This window comes from Somniosus microcephalus, chromosome 2 (genome assembly GCF_052327205.1).
Source record: "Somniosus microcephalus isolate GS21.2 chromosome 2, FLI_Smic_1.0, whole genome shotgun sequence".
In the NCBI taxonomy this organism is placed as follows: domain Eukaryota; kingdom Metazoa; phylum Chordata; class Chondrichthyes; order Squaliformes; family Somniosidae; genus Somniosus; species Somniosus microcephalus.
The window spans coordinates 134,711,667-134,732,753 of NC_140988.1; the positions used below are offsets into that span (position 1 = coordinate 134,711,667).

Sequence of the window (21,087 nt, forward strand, 5' to 3'; positions counted from 1 at the left end):
GCCCGGCCAAGTGCCACCGCGCCACAGCACCAGCCAGCGCATCCCAGACGCCAGCTGGCCCACATTGCGCCATCCGTCGCCGCCATTCCCCCACTGGGGCGTCAAGGGCAAGCGGCTGCAGCTGATGGTGGCCAGGCTCAGGTGCGCCACTCAGCAGACGGCCCCTCGAGGCCCAAACGCCGTGTAGGCCGCCCCCCAGCGGCATCTGGCGGAAGGGCATCTGAGCCTCAGGCGCCTTCCCCCAGCCTCGCAGCAGCCACTGGGCAGAGCTTGCGAAGGAGCAGCAGGCCGGGCAGGGGAGGCAAAAGGCTGGCCAAGGTCTCGCCCTCGCGGGCCACTCAGTAGAGGGTGTGGGCAGCTTTCCTTTAATATGGCGGTGGCCATCTTTATTTTGCCCATGGTTGTGTTGTTGGAGGGCTTATTTTTTGCGTTAGGCCGACGTTGAGGCCCGGTTTGAAGAAAGGTGGAGTGACTCCTCCCCAGTTTGTGGGAGTGAGTCGTTTGTTGGGCTTTTTGTGGGGCCCGTTTATTGTTTTTGGGGATTCATGTGGGAAGGGCTTTTCATTTTTGTGCAATAAAAAATTATCTTTATTCATGCAGTCTCCATGGTTGTTCTTCTTAGTGTTTGTTGGCTTCGCCGGCTGAGGGCTTGCGGAGCGGCTGCATTCATCTTCCCTCATGGCCCCTGGCCATTCCCTGACAGGGGGCTTAGAAGTACCGTGTAATAAGGTGGCGTCGTGCGGCCCTTGGCCCTGGTCGCTCCCTCCTGGGAACGTACTCCTGCTCCTCCTCCTCCTCCTCCTCCTCATGCTCCTCCTGCTCCTCCTCCTGAGGTGCAGGTCCAACGTCAGGTGGCAGTGCCTGAGTCCTGCGGATAGCCAGGTTGTGTAGCATGCAGCAAACCACCACAAATTGGGAGACCCGGTCCGGCGAATACTGGAGAGCTCCTCCGGAGCGATCAAGGCAGCGGAACCGCTGCTTGAGGACCCCAATAGTTAGCTCGATGATGTTGCGGGTGGTTTGATGGCTCTCGTTGTAGGCCTCTTCAGCAGCGGTCCTGGGCGCGCGGAGCGGGGTCATGAGCCAGGTGCACAAAGGATAGCCTTTGTCCCCGATGAGCCATCCTCTTGGGGGAGGCTGTGCCTGGAACATGTCATGCACAGTACTCTGCCGCAGGATAAAGGCATCGTGGCTGCTGCCTGGGAAGCTGGCATTGACTGCCATGATGCGCTGCTTGTGGTCACATACCAGCTGCACATTCAGAGAATGGTAGCCCTTCCTGTTGCGATACTGCTCGCCATGCTCCAGAGGGGCCCGCAAAGCCACATGCGTACAGTCAATGGCGCCCTGCACCAAGGGGAATTCCCCGAGTCTGGCAAATCCCAATGCGCGCTGATGCTGGCTCTCGAGGGCCATGGGGAAGGAGATGAATTGGCTTCTCCTTCTGAACAGTGCTTCGGTCACGTGGCGGATGCAGCGATGTGCGCCATACTGGGAGATGTTTGCTATGTCCCCAGCAGCGTATTGGAAGGAGCCGGTGGCATGGAAGTTCAATGCCACCGTCACCTTCACTTCCACCGACAGAGATGTCCTGCACCTGAGCTTTGGCCGCAGATCTCGGCGAAGCAGGTGGCAGATCTCTGCAATCACCTCCTTTCGGAATCGGAGCCTTCTAACACATCGCGCGGCACTCATGTTTAGGTAGGAGCGCTGCTGGCGGTATAGCCTGACTGGGTAAGGCCTACGTGGCCGACGCCTGTAGCCCCCTCTGCCTCTAGCCAGGGCTGCCCCTCTCACAATGCGTCTGCGAGCCCTACGGACATGGCGCTGCAGCTGCGCGTTGGCACCCCATGCAGCCCCCATCAAATCCTGGCAAACAGTCTAATTTCCAAATGGCCACTTGCAGCGCTATGGCCTGAGTCCAAAAATACCTGGCTCTTGCTGCTTGAAACCAGTTAGCTATCCCCCTTGTTGTGTCTCCAGAAATGCGTTGCACAAGACTGTTTTCTGAAAAAAGGCTGGCCTTTATACTGGAGAGGACGTTCCCTTTAATTAGCGCCCCCCGGGGCCCGCGCTGGTTGTGTTGCGTTCCTTTTTCCAAACGCTCCGGCCGCCCGCCGCACAATGGGGCGGTCCGACTGAAGTTTGCAATCGGGGCGGCCAAAGGGCGTTGCACGAGGATGTGACGTCATTTTCTGCGCGCGCATCCGGGCGGGCGCTAAACTTTGCGCCGGCGCTAACGGGCAACTTAATTTGGGGCGGGGCGCAAACTGCGCTGCGCCCGGGCGCTACACGCATAGCGCCCGGAAATCACTTCTCTTAAGGCGCTAACTGCTGGCGCAAGCGACTGTAAATCTCGCCCTCTGTTCCTTATTGTTGCATGCTCTCGCACTCTGCAAAACTGGTTTCACTGCAGCAATCCCGATTTACCTGAGGGTTAGTGATGGAAACCTCAAGAGAAAAACACTCCCACACCAATGTATTGTATAATTTGATCCATCAGTGTGAGCAGTTGCAGTAATCATTTTTGATTAAAATAATTTCACCCAATAGAGTAGGCATTAAGAAGCTTACTTTACACATCTGTGGTTGTGTTTTCAGTCTGTCATTAGGGAACCTTGCTCTTTGTGGTAATGTATGGAATAGCTGGGAACCTGAAGCACTTTGTACCACATTTATTTACTCTAAAGGTTGGAAGGGATTGGCTTGGAAATGATCAGTAAAAAGAGAACGACTCTTTTGCAAAGCCTTTTTGATAGGAATATGTTATACAGTTATGTACACTCCACGCTGCCCCCGCCCCCCCACCCCCCCATATCTATGACAATGGCCCGGAATTTACGGTCAGCAGAAAAGCGACTGCACTGACCTTGAAGAAAGCTGCCCGCAAAGATCTAGCAATCTCTGTGGCGTGAATTTCAGCTCTCCCAATGTTAATGTCATGCTGGCGTCATGTCTAGGGGATCTCAAGTGTCCAGCAATGGTGATGTCATCAGGCTGGCTAAGCAGCCAATCACATTGAATAATTCTCATAGACGGCAAACCAGGAAGTAAAATGCAGTGATTTTCCTTCACTTTTTAATCATTTTAGAGAGCAAAATAAAGTTTGGGACATACACATGGGATTAAGGTAGAGCTGAAATATAATAAACAATTTTTTTTAATGTAAAATTTAAAAACCATGGAATTTTAAAAATTTGACATTCGACAAATAGTAAATTAATTTTTCAGTGCCAGAATAGTGTTTCAGCAGTAATTATGAATCAGTACACCATTAAAAACCCAGTTACACCTCATTCAACAAGGCTTAACTTACTTTTTAAGAGCAATAATACAGGGTAAAAACTTAAGTTCTCGTCAGTTCAGTGATTTCTCAAAGATTGCCGGCTCCGGGGAGTTCAACAGTGCACCCTATGGAGAAGTGTAGAATCACTGACAGCAACTTCTGGATTTCCGCGTTTATGTGGGCTTGTGCTTTCTCCAGAACTTGCTGTCAGTTTCAGAGAGGTAATGACGGTGAACACTGACTGTTTCACTGTCATTACCGCTGAAAAATCCGGGCCATTGCCTTTTGTCCTAGATGTTCCCCACCCCACCAAGCTTTGGATGATCCAATGCAGCCTAGGCCAATGTGAAGCTCTCACATGGCATCAGATAAGTGCAGAGGCTGCAGAACAATAGCTTTTTATTATAGGGTTTATTGGCTATTTTTGCATCATTTTTTCCCCTTCCAACTTTACATCCAGGGCTGTGGAGACTAGCATTATCATAACATGTACCTATTCAACTTGTGCACAATATGACTCAAATGTAGACATGCACATTAATCAAAAAAGTTATCTGGTTTTCAACTTTGTCAGTTTTGGAGTTTTAAGTTAGATACTTGGCCTATTATTGTTCATTACAGATGTGTTACCATATCAGGTTTTGGATGGATTGTAATGCTATTGTAGTAGAACCTCACAGATAATTCTTAGCTCAAGTAATGGAGCAGAATATGGAAGATTTTATCAATAATTGCATATCAAAGAGGAGACATTAAAAGATCACACTTCAAAGCAAATACTTTCTTATTCACTATCAATGAGCTTGGTATTTTTCATAGCAAGGAGGTATTTTACAGATTCTATTACTCCAGTATGATTGTTTTTATTACCAAGCATTCAGAGGGTGTAGCAGTCTTTGCCACAGCCACTGTCAATGCTGCACTTTTGCCTAAAAGTAAGCTTCTAGCTTCATCTGGGAGCTGGCATAACTCACATTCTGGTACAAGTTGAATTTCAATTGATATATATTTGTTCTTGGGATGTGAGTAACGTTGGCAAGGCAATATTTAATGCCCAATCCTGGTTACCCTGAGAGCATTAAGAGTCAATGATGTATTGTGGGACTGGAGTGCAGGCCAGACAAAGTAGGGGTGTCAGATTCTCTTTCCTGTAGGACACGAGTGAATCAGTTGAGTTTTTAGGACAATCCAGCAGCTTTTATGGTCATTTTCTGGTATCAGCCCATAAATTAACAGATTTACTGAATTCAATTTAACAACTTGCTGTGATGGGAGCTAGTCCAGTATCATAGCCACTATATTACTGTAGCTTAGGACAAACAATGGATAAAGATAAGACTGAAGATTGGTCCCTCGAATACGAGTTATTGGATACCTTTCCAATCTATTGACATTTGGGTTTTTGATTTTGGGAGTTTATGAATAAATGTTCCTTTCAAGCATCTTTAGTTCTCTAGGTCAGTGATGTATTCATGTAAAATAATGTGGTTCTGTTGTAATGGCAACTGCGTTTGTCCATAATTCTGTATATTCTGGAACATAAATACATAATTCAATTTTATTTAGTTATTTCATTGTGGTTAAAAATATGTACCTTATTAGTGTGTTATTGTTACATAAATTAATGTCAAATATCTACCCAAAGCTTAAAAGGCATGGTAACATTGTTGAGAATACTTCTTAGTCCACACACTTCTAAAGTCTTGTGGCACAAAGACAAAAAATGAAGTTAGCTAGAAGATGGCCATGTTCAAGGTGACATTACAGAGGATTTAAATTGAATGGAATGAAAATCAGGTGTGTTTCTTTACAGACAGGCACACTGACTCACCCAGTTTTCTGATATTCACTGACCCCAAGTAATCCGGTGAACCTGGGCTCAGATCCAGGAAATCTCCCCTTTCATTTCTAAGTTTCTTTCCAAGCAAATTATTGAAAGAAAAGATTTCCTCAATGTGCTCTGTGTGACAAAATTGTAAACCGATTTATAAAAAGCTCATTTACGATTTATGTACAGCACACCGAAGAAATCTCCCACCTGAATCTGTTTACAGAGCAGAGATTATTTCAGTTACTATCCCTTCAAGGTTGAGCCCTTGGCGTCAAAACACTCAAGTGTTTAAATTGGACTGAAGACATAACAGAAATTATCAGTCGGAATGGTCTTGCATCAAGGCTGCTCAATAACACTGAGGGTGTTCTGCCAGAGGTTCATCACAAGTAAACATTGTTCAGTACTCTGATAGCGATTATAAAACCGCCACATATTATTAACTTTTTTGTTGCTGTTTTACTTACCTTGTGGTCAGTCAACCCCTTATCAGTATATGCACTAAAGGCAAATACTGTACTGGTAAAGGTCAGTGCTAAAACTTTGCTCTTTCAGCTACGCCAGTTCTGATAAATGGTCTGGCACAGATTTATGCATGTCATAAGACCCGTAGCAAAACTATCACCGGTCCATTAATTCCACATCCATTTGCTGAATTTTAGGGACATGGATTAGATTTCAGGTACGCTTTGAATTGAAAGTATTACTTTAAAGAAAATCTTGTTGTTTTTAGTTGGTATCTGTCACGATTTTATGTTATATTTAGGAACTGTGATAATGGCGTTCGTCATTGTTAACCTTTGCACAGGTCAGTTTTGATCTTGTAGAAGCTTTCATGACAGCACAGAATTTTATTTCTTTGTGCAGATCATGCGGAGTGTTTTCTTTTTCTGTTTATTATGGAAGATGATGTAATAATGGTGTTAAAATTCCTTTGGAGTTACTTCCAGCTCACCTATATTTTATTCATGCACTTTCATGCTAGTAAACTTTTATTTTCAACGGAAGAGAAGCTAATACAAAATAAATAATTGGCTGCTAATGTTTAGATTGCAGTTTGTCCGAAGATAGATATGTTTGTTTTGATAAAAGCAATAATCTGATATTTCATAATTACTGTAGATTAAAACTGAATTTGAAGATCAACCTGAACTAGCTTGATGGGGCCAAAAATAAAAAAACTTAAAAAAAAAATTGTTTTCATTTTAATTTGGATGCACGTATAAGGTTTAAAGTAGCAGCAGGCAGAATATCCTCTCTTCAGGTGTAGTCCTGTGATAGTAATGTTTGTGTTCCTTTGAGAATGATGACAGTCACTGTGAATCATGTTGCAAAGATATGTGTCATTCTTTTTCGTGGGTAGAGATTGGTTTTGTATTTTATATTTTTTTGAATTTTGTTTTAAACTTTGTGCGGAGAACTTCCTTGGAGCAACTCCCGCTCCGCCATTGTAACCTCATCAGAAATGCAGCTGAAACCCCGTTCACACCCATAAGCGGACTTTCTGCCACACTTGCTTTCCGGTGAAATTACAGTGGCGGAGCAGGAGAGGTTCCAGGGAAATTCCTGCCTCGTGGAAAATAATGTTTTACATCTGTTTCTTTGGAGTTTCAATATGGGGGAGGGTCCAAATATACAGAGTGCTCAATTAGCTCTGTATATTTGTCTCTAATTTCAGTACATACTGTACTGCGATTTACACTCAAATTGAAAGGTTTAAATAAACTTTTCTCACACCTTTTAGCTTCTGCAACTTTGCAGTAAAGTTAAATAAAAGTTCTTGCCCTGCCATTTGCTGCATTATTTATATAACTGCCCATGCCATGCTTTTTAAACTGTACAAATTTGCACTGATAGTTTTGGAAATGTTTTATATCTTCAGGTAGTTGTAAATTTTTAAGTGTACAAAATTTATGAATTACTTTTCCTCTGTTCTGTAGAAAGTCTGTATTAATATACATTTCATATAAGCATTTTAAACATGGTGCATAGTACAAAGGAAATTTGCTTAAAGAGCTTGGGCTAAAAATTTGATTGTCCCAGAAAACGGGCGCGGGGATGGCAATGCACCAACAACCCACGCCCGTTCAAAGTAACGCAGGCAGCATGCAAACCTTGTGCTGCCTGCTAATTATAATGATTGTGGCATGGAGCATGCCTCAGCAGGTGACCCAAGTTTGTGCAAGACTAGCACCAATTAAAGCTAGCCTATACTTCTTAAAGCCAGCCTGCACATCTTAAAGGGGAGGTGCATTCTGGCTGAAGCAGCTACTGGAAGTCATTGTAGAGAAGTCTGTGACCTACAGGAAGAGTGAAGATGGTGCAACATGGCAGAAAGAGGGCTCCCAGATTATCTGATGCAGCACTCAAGGCCTTGGTGCAGGAGGTGGACAGGAGGAGAGATATCCTGTATCTACAGGAGGCCTTCCAGACAAACTGTGAGAAGGCAATGGGAGCAGATATCCATTGCAGTCAATGCCAGCAGTGTAGCCCCAAGGACCTGGATATAGTGCCGCAAGAAATTTAATGACCTCACACGAGTGGTCATGGTCGGTGAATTCATCATCAAATGTCATATCCTTACAACTGATCAATTCATCACACCTCCCTTCACTCACCTACCAACAATCTCTATCAATCACGACTCATACCTCACATTCAGAGCTTTAACTCACCCTCACACACTTACCACTGCTGCGAGCCTCACACCCACATCTCACAGCTTGCACACACTGCCAGCTATTCAAGCATGACAGCCACATCACCCAAACACATTGCACCACACTCACTGATACACTTCCCTCTCTCTTGCAGGACAAAGTGGATACAAACTACAGCACCCAGCTCTGGGAGCAACTGTTCTGAGCAGAAGCCTTGAAGTAAGCTGCCACATCCCTCCCTGGGGACTTCAGCAACTTCAAATAAGATAACAAACCACCAAACACTTGTACAATCTCACCAAGAGCCAGTAGAAATCAATCAGCTACTAACCCGAAAGCAGTTTATGCTGATGGGGGCTCCTTCCTGCTGCTGAATGCATGTTCAGCTGTGTGTCTTTAAGAGAGGGTGTTAGCTATAGCATTGAGGTCGAAAATGGCAGTGCTGGTGTCAAATCAGCGTTGCACACTGATTGACATCACGCTCAGCGCACTCTGCATACTTCTGGCGCACGCTCCCAGCGCCCATGCTAACGGCCTACCCAAAATGGCGTCTGGCGCAGCCCGCACCAGAAGTATGCATGCTGAAAAACCGAGCGCTACAGAGCCGAATTTAGCAGGGCGTAACTCCAAAGTGATATTTCAGTTCCCACACAAAGTAACATTGATATATTTAAAGGAATTGTTGGAAATATTATTTCCCATACAAGCCCTTTATGTTTATCATAAATGAATGAAAAATCATGTGCCCAGCCTCCTGACCCTGAAATTTGATTTAACTGTATGAGATTGTTGTGTTCTCTATTGCTGGAGCACAAAGCACTGGCTTTGCTAAGTATTTTCTTAATTATGATTCCACAAGGGTTGACTACCGATCTAATAAAACTATGCTTGTTGAGGCTTTATTGTGATATAAAATAAAGGTCTGCTTGTTTGTGACATGTTCAGTTCTCAGCGTCTGTAGTAACATGTGATATTTTACTCCTGTGCTTATCATGAGCCTGATCCTGAAAGGATGGCACTTCCTTGCGCAAGTGCATTGTGGCAGATCTGAAGATCCTTCGGGAGTTTCCAATCAATCACTTGACTGTGAGTGGAATTCAGTAGAACACTGAATTAGCTCAGAACAGAATGTATTCATGTGTAACAACCCACTATCTGGATGACACCAAAATGGCTCCTAGTCCTTGAAGGTCTTTACAATGATTAGCTGGGAGAATTGGCTGTTTCTGTCAATCACACTGTTTTACAGCTATTTCCACTGACTTCCATGTAGCTGCGATAGACTTGCCTCAACTGAAGGAGAGATAACTGCAGTTGCTGTTCTTTCGTGATGAAGTGGTCCTTGTTTTGCTGCAAAATGTGCCCTGCTATAATCCTTGTGTCAAAGAAGAGGTTGCAATGAACATAATCGTGAATAGAACACTAAATCATTCCAGCTGGGTGAGTCTTAAGGAGGGACGGTATAGAATGTGACTGAGTTAGCAAGTGTCGAATCACTGGAGTTGTGGGATGTTAAGGGTTTTCTGTGTGCAGCTGTTTGAGCAGAGAGCATAAAGTGGCAGTTTCGGTGTGAAATGTGGTGAGCTAAATTATTAAATGTAAGGTTTAAATGCTTTGGGGTATTTCCTGAATGCCTTGGAAACTGCTGTTGATCACTTATCTCGGCGTCTAACAAAAGGAGAGCTCTGAATCTCTCAAACAGTGCAACTGTGTCTCAGCAATGGATGTCCTGGTTCCTTTGAATTATTTATATTAAACACTTTGTAAGTACCTTTCTTGCTTTTTTTAATGTAACAGAACAATGCAGCTGCAATGTTGAAGTTGAGAGAAGGTAAAGGGAAATAAATGTTTTTAATATTCCATTAATGCATCATTTGCAATCCTAAATGTGGAATTTTAGAAGTGTGTACAATTATGTAAAATTACTTAAATTCTACCATGTTTTCAAAAAATAACATAGTGCTTCTCTTTTCACGGCACTGCAAGTTTTAAGTGGCATAAATTTCATGATAAGGGCCAGCTAGATGTTCGATCAAAAAAGTATAGTGTTGAAAAATAACTACATGCCTATTATTGTACAAAGTGTAGTTTGCATATTTTTAAATGTTCCAGATAAAATGGTTGATGCTGCTCAATGTATCATTTTTATCTCAGTGAATATGCACAGCACTGAATCAGTTCTAGCAGTTTGGACAAACAAACATCTTTTGTATCAAACCACACTTTAAACATGACTCTGTAACCTTCAAAGTGCTTGTCACAGCATTTGATGTGCACCAGCTTCATTCGATTCCTGTTGATTCAGTGGGGTGAAATATTAAAATGACAGAAAGCATGTAAATCTTCATAATCCTCTTTTGTATTGAAGCTTAGAAAAGATGATTTCAGGCAATGCAAATATAATGCAAGATTAAAATCAGACTGTTGAATCATTTCTTTGCTGAAGTGGAGCTATTGTAATATACTATCTATTAAGTAGGAGCTCCAGGTATATTTTGAAATACATTCTCTAATGTACTTTAACAAAATAAACCTTACTTTAGGGGTCATTTTCAGATCAGTGGGCAGTTATCTTACTGAAAGTGGCAGATAATTATGGCCTGCACCATAGTATTTTACAATCCTGATGATAGATAACATGTATATTTTGATACATAAAATTTCTGTCAACAATATTTAGGAGTTCTGTACCTGAAAAGCAGAATGTATAGTTGGGAGACAGGAAGGGACGTTGGGCCCAACAAAGCACTGATCATATATACTAAAAAAGAATGATAACACAGCTGAAGTCCTGCAAGCTAAGGACAAGAGTCCAGATATTTATGGGGACATTTAAAGAATACTGACTGGACAGATGGTAAAAGCAGGGTCCAGTTGCCCTTGCCCCACTCCAGCTCTAACATGTGTAAAACCTGTGCAACTGATTAATTTAAACCAGTGACAGGAATTACAACCCATTACGATTCCTGTGGGAGCTCAGTGGAGAATGCCATACCACAAGGAAACCAGTTGCCACCATCTGAAAATCAGCAATTAAGGAGAGAGCATCTTCAAAATAGCTTCAATAATCTTTATATACAATGCTTAATAGCAGTATTATATTTTTGTTTTGATTTCCACATCACTATAGATTTAAAATTAGCATGGCTTTTCTTTGACCATATTGAAAGTCTGTTTTTGCATCTGCTGAGCACCACTCATATCATCAAAAAATGTTCTGGAACTTTTTGTCCTGCTTTTCACAGAATGTTACGTGAACTTCTTAAGGGACATTGTTGCCCTTTTGGGTGAAAAATAGCAATGTGTCATTTTCATCGTGGTGACATTGATTAGGTTGTGACATTTTTCAGTATCAATGATGTTATGACAAAACAAATGGATTATTGCATGGCATGTATAAAGCATGAAGGAGAAAGCTTGCCTCACATTTTCTGGACAATGATGCCCATTTGGAGCAGTGTGAGCATTCCTCAAACGATACATTTGAATGGAACGACAGCTTGTTCGCAGTCCCTCATTAATAATTTAACCCTCTACTCTCTGGGGGATGGGGAGCCATTTGTGCAACAGTATACACCCACAGTCTAAAATGTTGTTTCCTGGCTTAAAGCAGCCAAGAATAATAATCTTAATAATACCTCCAGCCAATAGTGGTGGCTGCAAGCATCGAAAATCATTCATCTAGATCTGAGTAAGGTGCTAGGATTTGCACCAAACCATACAGTCTAAATGGCTCAGTAACCTTCAAAGCGCATGTCACAGCGCCAGCCACAATCAGTTTCTATTTGCAATATCCTTGTGCTGAGCCCATTGAAGCCGCTAACAATGTCAGAGTACAATAAATTTCCATCACAGCTTCAGCTTGATCCTTTTCCTTTCAAATTTGACGTCAAATGCTATTAATGCTGCTGGTGGGGTGAGGATAGGGTTGAGGGGTGGGGGGTGGAGAGAGGAAGTGGGTAAAGGCCGAAAGGCTCGCAGGGTAGCTTGATTTTGAAAATGGTATATGAAATCTCTTTACGATGGAAACGCTCTACTCTATCAACATTACCACTTTAAGTGGTAATTAAAAAGGGAGATTCGGATAAATACATGCGTATCCCATTCTTGTATGCTGAAGGCTTTTTAAATTGACGGGGGTGGGGGGGAATTCCTGACCTAAAAAAAGCAGGTAAACTCATTAGTCCACCTGCACAGTCCATCTCTACAAATGGATTTCAAAGGTGCACTTTCTTCCTACAAAAGTGCAGTAAAATTTTTTAATTCGTAACAATAATGGATGGTGTGAGCCTTTGTGAGACAGTGATGACTCCCAGCTCTTTTCCATCCAAGAACAAAATAAAACTTGCCAGAAATAATGTCATGATTAGGGTACCTCTGTAACTTGTTCCCATAAACCACCATTTCAGCACAACATCATCTATTGCCAACAGTAGGCTTAGTATAGCATCCTTCACCACCCTCAATGCTGAAACATTAAGGCCCTGAAATTACAGTGTGGGATACTTGCGCATGAATGTTGAACTTGCTTGTCTCAAATTGCTTTCTCTGCTATTTCAGCAATGGTGTTAACCTATTTATTGTAAACAGGTTAATGCCTGTGCTAAAATAGTGGAGAAAGGAATTTCAGACATTTTAAGCATTTATGCAAGAGTTTTGCATAATTTATTAAAGGGCCTTAGTCAATAAAAAAAATTATCTTCTACAGAATGACCCTATCATATTCAATAGATCAAACCAGACAACAAAAACACGCATCGAATCAGACTTCCATGTAAAATAAAAGTGGGGAATGCACTTGCATGAGAATTGCATTAAAGTTGGCCTCAAAGCAGCTTCAGTAAAGTGTATGTTAGTGTTGGTATGGCTCTTTTGATGTTATTAAGAATGAGAATACAGACACCCTGCAGTTTATGACAGTGGCTTTGTGGGCTGTGTGATGGGCACTATAAACTGCAAAGTAGAGAATATTAACCCTTTGACGTGAAGTGTCCTCTCCACCTCTCCCAAACTAGATCTGTTAGCATGCTTCCTCTGCAATAGCAGAAATGACTTTCTGAACACTCCATTTAGAGCAACACGGTAAAGTGGAATTGGCGACTATAACAAAATACCGAATAGTAGAATAGAAAGTATTTTATGAAGGAAATGCAAATCTATCAAGAGGTGGGTTGTTCCAGTAGTCAAGGTTAAACTCCATTCCATGAAAAACTTGACTCAGTCGGTGGCAGTTATATCTCAGAGTCAGTAGGTTGTGGGTTTTACCCCCACTCCAAGATCTGAGAGTCTAATCTGGGCTGATATTTCAGTGGGGTATTGAGGGAATTGTGCATTGTCAGAGGTGCCATCTTTCAATGAGACATTAAGCTATTCAGGTAAACATAAAACATCCAATGCCCCTATTCAGTAAAGAGTAGGGCATTCCACAGTGCCTTGGCCAACATTCATCCCTCAGCCAACAACACTGAAACAGATTATATGATCACTTATTTCATTTGCTGTTTGCAGGACTTTGCGATGAGCAAAACGGCTGTCGTTTTTTCTAAATAACAACTATTTCAAAGTAAGAGATATGATAAGATGCAATATAAATATAAGTCTTTCTCTCTATAGTTGTTTCAAGAAATTCAATGAATGCACAAGCATTTGGGTAAGGGTTAATTATTTAGGGAAAGGAATATGAAGATTTGTGCAATATGCAAAAAGTGACCGTAGTACAGTTTATTAATTATATAAATAGTTACTTTTATGTCAATGCAAATTAGCTATACCTGTCCATCCGAATTATTAAACATTGGTTATTCATGCTGCTCTGTTGCCTGTGTTAGAAGTTGTTTCAACAATTTCCCAAGCAGCTTGTTACATATGCTAACAAATGCTAATAAAATAAAGTTTACAAGTAGCATGATCTCAAAGAATAAAAACTTGTAATTGTCAGTGAACTAGATGACCATATTGCAACACCCCTTCAGTTATTAGCTAAAGGAATCTTTACATAAGAACATAAGAACATAAGAAATAGGAGCAGGAGCAGGACATTCGGCCCTTCAAGCCTGCTCCGCCATTCAATGAGATCATGGCTGATCTTCTGCCTCAACTCCATTCACCAACCCTATCGCCATATCCCTTGACACCCTTACTAGTCAGAAATCTATCAACTTCTGTTTTGAATATACCCAATGACTGAGTCTCCACAGCCCTCTGAGGTAGAGAATTCCAAAGATTCACCACCCTCTGTGTGAAGAAATTTCTTCTCATCTCAGTCCTGAATGGCCTATCCTTTACAAATCTGTGGTTTAATGTTTCAGTAAAGCTGCGTTGATTTAGATCTTGATTTTATTTTATTTTAGTTCCCAGTCATTTCTAGAGGTTGGAAGGGCACCTCTCTCTCTCTCTCTGTTGTGGTTACAAACATTTTCTTTTTAGCATTCAGTCTAACATTAGGGACAGTTGCCCTCTAGTGCTGAAAAGAGAATATGACCCTACAGTCTGTGCAGGATCGAGGGTGTGTGTTAAACCCGAGTGAAGGGTTAATTCATCAAGTCTATAGCAGAGTGAGTCAACCATAATACCCATTAGCAGCTTCCTCTTTTATTTCTTTAGGAATCCACAGAATGCTGTGTGCTCTGTCCTTGCACTACCTATTAGCATTTTTTGATCCCAGTGGCAGCAGAATTTGGTGCAATTCAGTTGTATCCTGAAAGTATAATTTTTTATTGAATTTTATTCTAACTTTTGAACATTACTCATACAGTATATAGTTCATTGCTGAGACTTTGGGGGTGATTTTGCCAGCCCTGGGGAGACGGGTATGGAGGCGGAACTGTCGGGAAAATGACAGAATTTGGGGGTGGGTGCCCAACCTGCCCCCATCCCGTCACCATGCCATCTTCCCAGGAAGGCGGTAGTCGTCCCGCGCCGGGTCCCATCTCCTTAGAGGCGGGAAGGGATTAAAGCCTATTAACTGCCTGTTAACAGGTAGTTAACAGGCAGGAAATAGGATTATCCCCTTTTTGCCCTCACAAATGCAGGCTTCCCAAAGGCTCCAAAACACGCCAGTTCAGCAAGGTGAGTACTGGGTCTGCGGGGGTCGGGGGGGGGTGCTAAAGTGTGGTGTGAAGGTAAGTGATGGGTGCAAGAGTGGAGAGGTGAGTATCTGAGGTAAGTGCAAAGTGTTTTTCAAAGTGCACTTACCTTTGTTTCTACCTGCAGGATTCAGCCGGTTTGTATGCAGAGAGTCTCGGACCTCCGTGTTGCAGATGAGAGATGATCGTTGCATTCTCAAATGCCACAACCATCTCAATTCTGTAAAAGAAAGAAGGTTGAAGAGGTCTTGTATGCAAGACCTCATCAAACTGCAGAGAATGTCAGTGTTTGACAGCTTCACAAAGATTTTTGACAGATGAAACGTCATATGTTGACATGCTCTGCAACCGGCTTTCCCTTAATCGGCCTGCTAAGCCCGCTGGGCGGGCTTAACAAGGTTAATCAAGGAAAAATAGCGTGGGTTGGCCACAAATCGATGGAGGTGGGATATCGACCCGACAAGCAGCAGTCCCGCTTCCAACGCGTCCCCAGTCACAAATCGCCCCCAAAGTGACGGACACTTGAATCATGATGTGTTGACTATGGGAGGGAGTCGAGGGAAGGCGGTCTTAACATAGGAGCATGTACTTCCACATAACATTAGAGCATTTGAAAAAGTTTTTCAAGTTCATTTGAAGAATCTATCCTGTCAAATTATTAAATGTAAACTCTCTAATGTAATTATTCTACTGGTATTTGTAAAACAAAATACAGATTTTTTTTTACAAACACATTGGCCTAGAAATTGGGTTTTGGCTTAGCCAGGGCTTTAGCGCCGGAAATTAGTGCCGGCGCTAAGTCCCCTGCGCACGCCAAAAATTCAGTGGCGCCGCGCCCAAATGGCTGCCGGCGCTACTGAAGGGTCTTAGCGCCTGGAAAAGGGCGCTAACTGCCGTTTCGCGCCGCAATTCCGGCGCTGCGGCACCCGATGCGGTGCGGCAGGCTGGGGAAGTGCAGGCCTCCTCCTTCCGTTAAGGAGGAGCTGCCTGCACCCGGCCGCGGCCCGCGCAAATCTGCTTAAAAATGAGCCCGGCACCTCGGACAAGTGCCGGGCTTGCATCTGTTCCGGGGGGGTGGGGGAGAGAAGTCCGGGGAGGGAGCTGCGGGCAGGCGGCCGGCGGGGCCTTTAATGCGCCGGCGCTAACTGCAGTAAGGCACCTCTGACAAAACGCTGGTTGCGGCTGCCACGGGCGAGGCGGCCGCAACTCAATTTCGGAGTTCGGGCGGGTTACCACGGCAACCGGGATGCTGCGCACACCGATGACGTCATCGGTGCCGGCGCAGCGCTACCGGAGCAACGCCGATTTAGGGCCCCAGGGAATTTCACTACTGGCCATAACTCCGGCGCAAGGCCCTCTAGCGCCTCAAATGAGGCGCTAAGGCTACTGAATTTTCAGCCGATAATTTTTTAAAATTTATATAAGCCAGAGATCACTGCTTGTTCCCATGAGGCCTACCATTTTGGAACTGGGCCAGTACATGAAGATAACAGTCACATCTGTCCTTACTGACACCTAATCCAGACCAATGTGCAAATCATTTGGAATGTAAAATATATATATATATATATATATATTATGTATATGTGCCTGCAGCTACTGATCACACTAAGGCTGGAATTTTCAGAGGTAAGAATGGGTGGGTTGGAGGCGTGGGGGGAAGTGAAAGTTGTGCAAATGTAAAACCCGACCCTAACCCGGCCCCAACCTGCCCACTTTCACCTTTCACTCAGGTGGGGCGGGGGGTGTGCTGCCAACACACTGCCAAGAGGCAGGTTGGCAATTTAAATATGATAATAAGGCCTGGAGCCTCTACTTTACCTGTTTTGCAGGTTTTACTGCAGGTGGCCGGGGATCCAGGGGCTCGGGATTCCCGGTGGCTGCAACAAAGCGGCCTCAGCTTCAGCCTAGGGGAGCAATCCTTGAGGGCCGGGAGGAGCAAGAGTACTTTCTCTCGGCCCCTCAAGCTTCCCCACCATCAGCCCGCACCCCCCGGGGTCGGGGGTCTGCCCTCCCTCGGGCCTGGAAACCCCCCCGCCCCCGGGATCACGACTTGGCCCCGGGATCAGGGATCGGACCCCCTTGGGGATCGCGACTCAGCCCCGGGGTCAGGGATTGCACCCCCCCACCTTCTGTGGGGGATCGGAACCTCCCCATGGGATCTGATCCCCCCCTCCTCTGGGGATCTAATCCCCCCCCACCAGGTGGTGGGAGCTCCACAATGTGCCAGGAAACCCAAACTTCTGGGTTTCCCGTCATCTCCTGGGTCTCCCCACACCGTGTGAGTGGGACCTGGGAAAATCCAGCCCTAAAAGTAAGAATATGACACTTGTGATTAGGAAAAACAGCCCATTTAGTTAGTAATCACGCAGAATAGCTAATTTAAATATAGAAACACAATATCCCCTTTCCAATGAACAACTTTTCCTGGATATTTATTCTTGAAGCAGGTAACACTGCACATCCTGTTTGTTGAGTGCCAGCTCCAGGTCCCGGCTGTTAGTGGGGAAGATTTCCTTTGTGCCTTATCAGGCGGATTCTGCGATCGAGGGCTCCCAGCAAGGAGTGGTGCACACAGAGAAAGCAGGCAAGGAAATCATCAGCCTATAATTTCCCAACCTGTGTTCCATGCAGGCACTCTTTACTGGGAAATCTCAATCCCAGAATCAGTGCTTATGTGTAACAATATCATAAACCCGGTCTTTATAATTGGTTTTATGATTTTGAGGACATTTTACCCTGTGATTCCTGAGTGAACAGGAATGGCATAATGATTTATTACATGGGTTTAATAGTCTTTGAACTGTTACTATATCTGGCCTGTCCTTCCTTAATGTTGTGTCTGTTTCTCTCTAACTTGCATTTATAAGGACAACTATTGAATTTGATGCTTGATGACAGAAATTAATGGAAGTAGCAGATAGCTCTTAAATTATTATCAGGAGAAATATTTAGCTTAGTTGTCCAAGTCAGCTGAATGCTATTTTTTCAATTATGATGGGAAAGCTGATTTTAAAGCAACCACTTTTGAATGCGCTACGTTATACAAATATAAAGTAAAACTATGGCTTTCTTCAGAGTATGGAAATAATTGTAGTTTACTGAAAACTCTGATGGAAATTTGGAGATAGGGCAGATAGATGGGTGTCTCAGTCCATGATTGTCTAGTTACAGTGCTGCTTAAACCTTAGGCTTTGTAGAAATCTGAATTGTGGATGTTCCAAACTCTCGTGCTCACCAAATAACCTTCTCCTCATCCTTCTAAGGGGGAGCCAGTTTAAGATCACGTTCAGCGTGGTTGCTGTTGGCAATTTTACGTCTTTCTGTACTTTCTGTATGAAGAAACTTGAAATATTTTTCACAAATCATACATCAAATGACAAAGAAACATATTCTCAAAAGTGTATTTCCCATGGACGTTGCATAGACTCCATAGATCATTATTTGTTCATTGCACCACGTCATTTAAAACTGTAGCAGACGTCTTTGTAAAGTTTGTGAGTTATATTTTGTTATGGACCTTAATGGTAATGAAAGATAGACATTGACGAGTACAAGTGGTTATGGACTCTGCTTCAGTATCAGTTTTACTCAGAGCTTAAAATATATGCGAACTGAATAGCAAATCCAAAACAGCCCTCCTTCACCCCAAAAAACCCTATTAATTAAGCAATAACCATGAAGGCTGTGTTAAAGACCTGTGCTGAGAAACAAATATTCGTTTATGCAGGGGAAAAACACAAAAAGTAGGTGCTAAATTCCTATTGCGAATGGGGTAGGGGTTGTCATTCAAAAGAAGGGCAAGGTCAGCACAACTAGCAATTATTCTTGAAAAATAAGCATTGACAGATTTAGGAGTGATGTGACAAGTGTGGTCACAGCACCCTTATTAATCCTAGCCCCAATGTCAGACTTCTTGCCTGATCTGTTTCCCAATGTTAGCTCTCCTCATGCAACCCATCTTCCATTGGCAGTCCTCCTTACCTGACTGAATCCCCATTGGCAACTTACAGCAGATAAGTCATCTCTTTATATGAAGATATTGGACATATATAGAAGAAGCTGTAAGTGCCAGAACCTTTTTAGACATAAATGAAATCAACTCAATTCTCGAACACTCTAATGAGTAAACTTGTATCCTACTTGTCTGTTGTAACTTGATTCGCTGTATTTTCCTTATTCTATTCATATCTAAAATGTGCTGGCACTTACATCTATGCTTGATGTTGGAAAAAGTTGAGTAATAGAAAAAAATAAATTTATACATATGTATATCAGAAAATCCCATTGTTGAGAAATGTTAATGAAACACTTAAATGGACTATACAGCCAGAAAATTTTGAAGGGAGTCACTCCGATGGAAATGCTTTCACCATCAAGAAAATAGGGCAATGTGCTTTTTCTTCCTTTCTAAAAAAAACATTTTAATTGAATGATTCCCAGAAAAACAGGTGGTCAAGCACTGTATGCAAAGTTAAGTTGCCATTAAAAATAATCCCTTTGGCACATTGTGGGAAGAATAAGTCTGTTTAATATGATTTTAATGGCTCTTAATTGGCCTGTGCAGGGCAAAAAGTGGAATACTTGTGCTTGATTAAAACAGCTTGTTCTGCCTAACTATGTTGTTTCTTTGTACTTTTTCTGCAGATTGGATCTGTCTAATGGGAATTTCTGGCAGATATTTTCAGTATTGAAGGTAGTTCTGCCCTTGTTTGGTACCACTTCAGACGAAGATGGAACAATGTTCAGATTCAGGTAAAAATGATCAATGATCTTCCATGTAATCGGCTGCAGGACCCCAGAAGAGAGTTGAGCCAACTGCTTCATCCTGTCAGCTTTGATGAAGAACAACAGTAATTATTTCTGCAATGGTTACATGAGCTGCGGTGGCATACTGGCAGAAGTTGTTTGTTTTTTGTTCACTGTCGAATCATAGAAGGGAAAAGAGGCAGGGAAAGGTGACAAAACAAAACATGAATTTTTTCATGAAGTTTCGTAGGCATTTGCGGAGGATGGTGATCTTACTGGCCGCCTTTTGCATGGTGAGTGTTATTATATCAGCTTATTACCTATATACTGGCTACAAGCAAGAGCTGGAACTTTCTAAGCCAACCCCAGAACAAGATTGTGGAGATCCTAAACTTTTACCGTACAGATTGTTTGAAATGAAGACTGCAAAACCTATTGACACATCTAGAGCAGACCCTATGGTTCTGGTGTTTGTTGAGAGTCAATATTCACAGCTTGGACAGGAGATTGTGGCAATATTAGAGTCAAGCCATTTTAAACACCACACGGAAATTGCCCCTGGCAAAGGGGACATGCCAGCCCTTACAAACAAAGACCGGGGAAGATACGCACTTGTTATATATGAAAATATTTTAAAGTATGTGAATATGGACTCCTGGAATCGAGAACTGCTGGATAAATACTGTATGGAGTACAATGTTGGCATTATAGGATTTCACAAAGCTAATGAGAATAGTTTACTGAGCTCACAGTTGAAGGGTTTTCCATTGAACCTACACACCAACCTTGCCCTCAAGGATTGCTGTATCAATCCACGCTCTCCTTTGCTGCATATCACCAAAGCTAAAGAAATCGAGAGAGGTCCACTACCGGGAGAAGACTGGACTGTGTTCCAGTCCAATCACTCCACTTATGAGCCTGTGTTACTAGCCAAACCAAGATCGACTGAAAACATTCCACACCAGATCGCCGATGAGATTCTGCATGCCACTGTGGTTCAAGATCTAGGGCTGCATGACGGCATTCAGCGAGTTCTCTTCGGTAACAACCTGAACTTTTGGCTGCACAAACTTATTTTCGTGGATGCAATCACTTACCTTTCAGGGAAGAAATTGTCACTCTCCTTGGAAAGGTACATTCTTGTGGATGTTGATGACATATTTGTGGGGAAAGAAGGAACAAGGATGAATGTTAATGATGTGAAGGTAAGGACGGCACTTCAATGCATGTAGGATTCTGACCATGATTTTTTTTTAAAGTGTATTATTTGTTTGTATTATGTTATGACCAAAACATAATTGAACTCATTCAGTACATTCTGTGTAAAAGATTTCTGAAGAGGAAACGTAAAGGAAATATTTTAGAATAGGATGGGTACCTTTACCTTGAATAAAAATTCCCTCCATCAATGAGCTTTGATATTCTTTGGCTGCTACAAACATTAGTTGTCGCTGGAGGATCACTGGCTCATTGCTC

The 21,087-nt window shown here is 43.0% G+C and overlaps 1 protein-coding gene across 2 annotated transcripts in view; it reads left to right on the plus strand.

Moving 5' to 3' along the window:
* The window catches only part of ndst3 (N-deacetylase/N-sulfotransferase (heparan glucosaminyl) 3), a 453,737-nt gene that overhangs the window by 56,728 nt on the left and 375,922 nt on the right, over window positions 1–21,087 (plus strand). The window contains exons 1-2 of one of the 2 annotated variants that reach the window (XM_085962758.1): window positions 8,924–9,217; window positions 19,510–20,816. In XM_085962758.1, the coding sequence (XP_085818884.1) occupies window positions 19,836–20,816 (981 nt within the window). In that variant the 5' untranslated portion in view covers window positions 8,924–9,217; window positions 19,510–19,835. Of the gene's footprint in view, window positions 1–8,923; window positions 9,218–19,509; window positions 20,817–21,087 lie in introns of those variants that run through there. The other variant, XM_085962751.1, reaches the window with a different exon arrangement.